This window comes from Montipora capricornis, unplaced genomic scaffold (assembly GCF_036669925.1).
Source record: "Montipora capricornis isolate CH-2021 unplaced genomic scaffold, ASM3666992v2 scaffold_41, whole genome shotgun sequence".
In the NCBI taxonomy this organism is placed as follows: domain Eukaryota; kingdom Metazoa; phylum Cnidaria; class Anthozoa; order Scleractinia; family Acroporidae; genus Montipora; species Montipora capricornis.
The window spans coordinates 17,501-22,500 of record NW_027180140.1 but is presented as its reverse complement, the minus strand read 5'-3'; the positions used below and the strand labels follow the sequence as shown (position 1 = coordinate 22,500).

Genomic DNA, 5,000 nt, shown 5'->3' with positions numbered 1-5,000 from the left:
AAGCCTTGTACTCCTGTTCGGAAATAAATGTTGTCAGTTTAAATTCAGTCAGGCCAAACTCCTTCAGAAGCTCCTCTGTTACTAAAAATTCTTGAGCCATTTCATTTAAATGACCTTTTTGATAATCTTGCCAAAGTTTCTCAAGGATCTCCTCAGAACCAATCTCAACAGTGATTATTAAACTTCCTGTCTCAAAATGATGAAACAATACTTTATGCACCCTTTCAAGATTACAGATGAAACCATTCAACTGCTCTGGATTTGAGGGGTCAACATGTTGAAAGCAACTTTCCACAATTTTATTAAAAACTGCTTGCGTTGATTGGATACTTCCCTGTCCACAGTTTTCTGTTGCCAAACCAGTGTTGATCAATGTCTGTTGTTCCCTTGTAGCGCTTGGTTCCCTGACTTCCTGGATAACCTCTTGAGGTTTCCATGAAGGTACTTCTGTCCTTGTACCTTTCTGTGAACTAGCTGCGGGGATAGCCACGGCGTCAATTTGAAGTTGGAGGAGACAAGCTTTAAAAAACAAAATTCAAAATTAGGCATTTGGGAATCAAATCACATTAACCTTTTCGCGCCTAAGAAAAGGGATACTGAGCTCTTTAATTTGGGGTGCAGCTCATCTGTGAGTCAGGCTTATTTGACATTTGACTGTGTTTTCAGTACATTTATGCACCTGATCAAAATCTTAATTTCACAGTATTGGGTGGGTTGAACATAATTTTTGTGGGTGGGGCTAGGGGCATAAAAGAAGGTAAAAAGAGGCGAAGCTGTATGCAAAATATTAAATTTCATTGTTCTGGCCTCTTACCATCAGCAAGTTCGATAATCTTGCTTCGAAGGGCATCACTTTGTTTGGGCCAGCTGTATTTCTCGTCATATAATATACGCATTCTGTTAGCTTCATCGAGACGGCAGTGCCTGTCCTTGTCCCATATGATGTTCTTGATGGCTGCAGCCCACACATCAGGATTATCTGAGTCAATCACAAATGGTGAGCAGAGTGGAACTTTGCATAGGGCTTCCCCAAACCCAGAGTTCTTGCTGACAAGAACTGGAAGACCAGCTGACAAGGCCTCAAGACCAGTCAATCCAAAACCATCCGTTCTAGAAGGCATAATCACAAGATCTACTTCACAAAATAACTGCCTTAAACTTTCTCTGCTGTTGTCATAACCTCTAACTCTTAAGTGATTAGCTGATAGACCACACTGCATAAAAGACTCTTTTACCTCGTCATGTTTTCCATTGGGTGCTCCAACAAAGACAAGACGAGTGTCAATAAGTGAAGCAATGGCCTTTCCTGCAATGTCAAATCCCTTTAATTTGAAATCTTTGACATCACCACGGCCAAACACCAAAACACTGCGATGATTCCTTTCTTCATGGACTTGCTCAACACTAAGAAATTCTTCAAAAATACCTGGAGTGAAGTCAAGAATAGTCCGATCACTTTTGCAAAATCGAAGGTATGAACGAAAGGACTCTGCCAACTTAGGTCCTATTCCAACAACAAAGTCAGCCTTTTCACAAAGTTTCACTTCATCATTATGCTTTTCTTCGCCCCTGGAAATCGGATCTGAGTAACATTTAAACATTCCGATCTCCTCTGGGTCGGTATGCACCACTTGCACCCATTTACACTTATGAGATTTTTTTATGACTTGTGCCTGACGACCTAATTTTACTCCATGACCAATGACCACTTCGATTTTTGGACCATCTGGCGGAAAGCTAAGCAAATCCAGCTCCTCATAACCAACCAGCTGGGTTGCTTCAACAATTCTAATGTTGTGCCTTAGGGCTTCTGTCTTGTCCTTCTCACTGCATTGTGGCACAAAAAATGAGATTTCTACATCTGAGGATTTAGCCAACTGAATGCTTAACATTCTATTTAAGGTGGAAAGACCACCATCGCTGGATACCCATTCAGAAGACAAAATGGTGACTTTAACTTTATCAGATCTGTGCGTGGCGTATTTTCGTCGAGACTCTTCAGAAGCAGATGCCATGACAATACCTCAATCCACAGAGAAAAGTGCCTATGAATGAACAACATAACGTAATACCAGATACAAACATGTTGCCTATTGTAGACACCATATGCATCGTAATGCCTTCTTTCTAATCAGAATAAAAAATTGTCTTAGAAAGATTAAAAAGTGTAAAGTTTACATTCCATGTGAAACATAAGCATTTAGTTTGCTAAAGTTTTATGTTGTGGTGTTGTAACGAATAGATGAGTTCATGCTCTTGAGTGCTCTTGAATTTCAGAGGTTTGTAAGCAAGTTCAGAATGATGAAAAGTATTCATGATATTCAATTTTTGGGTTTTTTATTTTCCAGAACAGAAGATATGCGCTCAAAGGTGTGGCAGAACAAATTTAAAGAGAATGGCTATTGTAGAAATTATTTTATTAATTAAACAAAGTTTCTGCCATACATTTCCTGTAATTCCAAAGGCACAAAATTACAGAGAAGGTATGGAGACAAAAAAAGGAATCTTTAGGAATTCAAAAGAATGGACACCAAGTCTAGTTCATCTCAGTTCTGAATCTGAACTTATTTGTTCGGTTTATGAAGGCGAAAGTCTATAAAGTAGAGTCATGTACAGTATATTTTGCACTGAATTTCACTACAAACCTTTGACTTTCCCGCCATGTTGCCCTGATTACCCATGATGCACTCAGAGTGTGAACTCGTCTATTGGCCGCTTCCTCTACACAACTGCTGACTGCTTCTCACCCATTTCATATAATCCTGTTCTTAGTGCGATTTAGTATGTTAAAGACGGTGCCTACTATGGTTATTACGCATACCTTCTGCGCATCTCAAGATACTCGGATTTCCTATCGGTGATGCTTACTAATTCAGGGATATTTTTGCACGGTTTATACAGACAAAGTAGATCTTAGTAAGTACTATTGGTATCCAAAAAGAAAACTGGGGGCAGCCATGCATTTTTCAGAGATAAGCTTCAATTTGAGAAAGAATACCATACATGGCTCTGTATTTTAAAGCTTCTTACAAATATTGTTCGTGAATTATCTTTGAAAAATGCGTGGTTACCCCCAATTTTCTTTTTCGATTTCAATAACACTTGTTAAGATCTACATTTCCCGCATAATCATAAACCGGGGCAAAAATACCTTTGAATTACAGTAGTAGGTACCGTCCTTAAAGGAAAATTTTTCACTCCAGTACACTTGATTGCACACACAGATCACTCCATCATTAATTTTGGCCGTTTTCATACTAGAGACGCATAATCCGTCCAGACGAATTATGGGTCTCTCGTGTATTCATCTAGTTTAAAAACGGGAGGAACTAATCCGTCTGGACGAACTTGGGCAAACATTTGTTGTTCGTCTGGTTATGCCTCTCTAGTACAAAGACGGGCGCAAGACACGTTATCCGTCTGGACGAATAATCTTCTGTTATGCGTCGTTCAAGACGCACAACGAAAGATAGACGCATAACCACACGAACAACAAATGTTTGCACAAGTTCGTCCACACGGATAATGCGCCTCTAGTTTCAAAACGGCATTGACTTTCCACCGTCGATTTTCGATCAGAACCTAAATTATAACCTCGATGAGAACCTAACACTAAATGAGCGTAAATGTGCGTAAAGAAATTAACAACCCATTGGAGCTGCAATTATTATTTTTTCATATTTGACAGACAAAGAAGAAAGAACAGGAGCATACAAAATGACATCTCCAAAGTCAGTGAAAGACAAAAAACAAACACAAATATTAAGCTTACCTTACTCAACCGGCCTGAAGTGAGAAAAGCTATGTGATTAGCTTGGACCTCGGCCAAAAGATCAGGAACCAACGTGGATCAAACATGCCATCTCGAAGAGATAGCGATTCTCGTCTCTGAATCACTGTTATGGCTGGGGAAGAAGATAAAGAATCCATGATTTGCCTTAAAACGAAAGGACCCTTAACAACAGGGCTGAATAACGTTTACGCATGTACACGCTGTCATGACAACAGTGATCAAATTACGGCGCGAAGGTGATATGTTGTTCTTTCGTCTTGTTGAACGTAGGAAAGTTAAAGAAAGGAAAATTCCTTTCGTTTTCCACTCAAAAAGGGAATGCTTTTTTTCTCCAATTTCATAAGTAATATTTTGAAGACTTCATGATCTGCATGGAAGATTTTCTTCCAGGAAATGTCGGTGAATATGACCTTTCTTTCAACGCATTTTATGTTTCTTTGACGCATAATTGATTTCAACCGCCACGAAGCGAAGCCAAAGAAGCTACCTAGTATCTACTTCGTTTTCGATCCTCTGCTTAGCTTGAGCGTGATATGAACTGTATTTTAAAAAGTACTGAAAAAGGTGAGTATATACCAGAACTTAAATTAATTTAAATATTTATTCAAAGAAAACCCACACGTTGCTGTCACTACAAAAAGAAGTTACTTATTTTTAGTAACTAATTCTTAAATCAAGTAGTATGCCTACCCTTCATTTAAGAATATGCTTCTTCTTTTGAAATATTAATACTTATATTAAGGCATAGTGCTTGATTTGAGGATGAAAATTCCAATTTAAGGTTGCTGTAGAAAAAGCGAACTTATTTTAAGGACATATCTCCCTATTGTAACTCTTGAATTAAGAAGGTGCTTCTTATTTGAAAACATGGGTCCCTTAAGCTACAAATATCTGGTTTAATTTAAGAATTTGGTTTTATCAACGGAGTTGATAATGTAAATTGGCCACGGTACAGAGATTCTAAAAGCTGACGTTTCGAACGTTAGCCCTTCGTCAGAGCGAATCCAAATCTCGACTGAAATTTGCATTCAGGGATTCGCTCTGACGAAGGGCTACCGCTCGACACGTCAGCTTTTAGAATCTCTGTACGGTGGCCTATTTTCATTATCAACTCCGTCGATAAAACCAAATTTTTGTATGCTGCTTCTCCACCGACGCAGCGCCACAGTTTCTTTTGAAACTACCCCCTTCATTCTTTAATTTAAGA

At 38.8% G+C, this 5,000-nt stretch overlaps 1 protein-coding gene and 1 long non-coding RNA gene across 3 annotated transcripts in view; one reads left to right on the top strand and one right to left on the bottom strand.

Annotated features, from left to right (window-relative positions):
- LOC138035477 (D-inositol 3-phosphate glycosyltransferase-like) overlaps positions 1-2,041 on the bottom strand; it is a 2,079-nt gene extending 38 nt beyond the window's left edge. Inside the window, exons 1-2 of the mRNA XM_068882152.1 lie at positions 815-2,041; positions 1-519 (exon numbers count right to left, since the gene is read on the bottom strand). The exon at positions 1-519 is cut by the window's left edge and continues 38 nt beyond it. Of these exons, the coding sequence (XP_068738253.1) occupies positions 1-519; positions 815-2,015 (1,720 nt within the window). The 5' untranslated portion in view covers positions 2,016-2,041. The remainder of the gene's footprint in view (positions 520-814) is intronic.
- A 1,966-nt stretch (positions 2,042-4,007) lies between these two features.
- The window catches only part of LOC138035476 (uncharacterized), a 14,587-nt gene continuing 13,594 nt past the window's right edge, over positions 4,008-5,000 (top strand). The window contains exon 1 of one of the 2 annotated variants that reach the window (XR_011129595.1): positions 4,008-4,192. This is a non-coding gene — a long non-coding RNA (uncharacterized lncRNA). Of the gene's footprint in view, positions 4,358-5,000 lie in introns of both variants that reach the window. The other variant, XR_011129596.1, reaches the window with a different exon arrangement.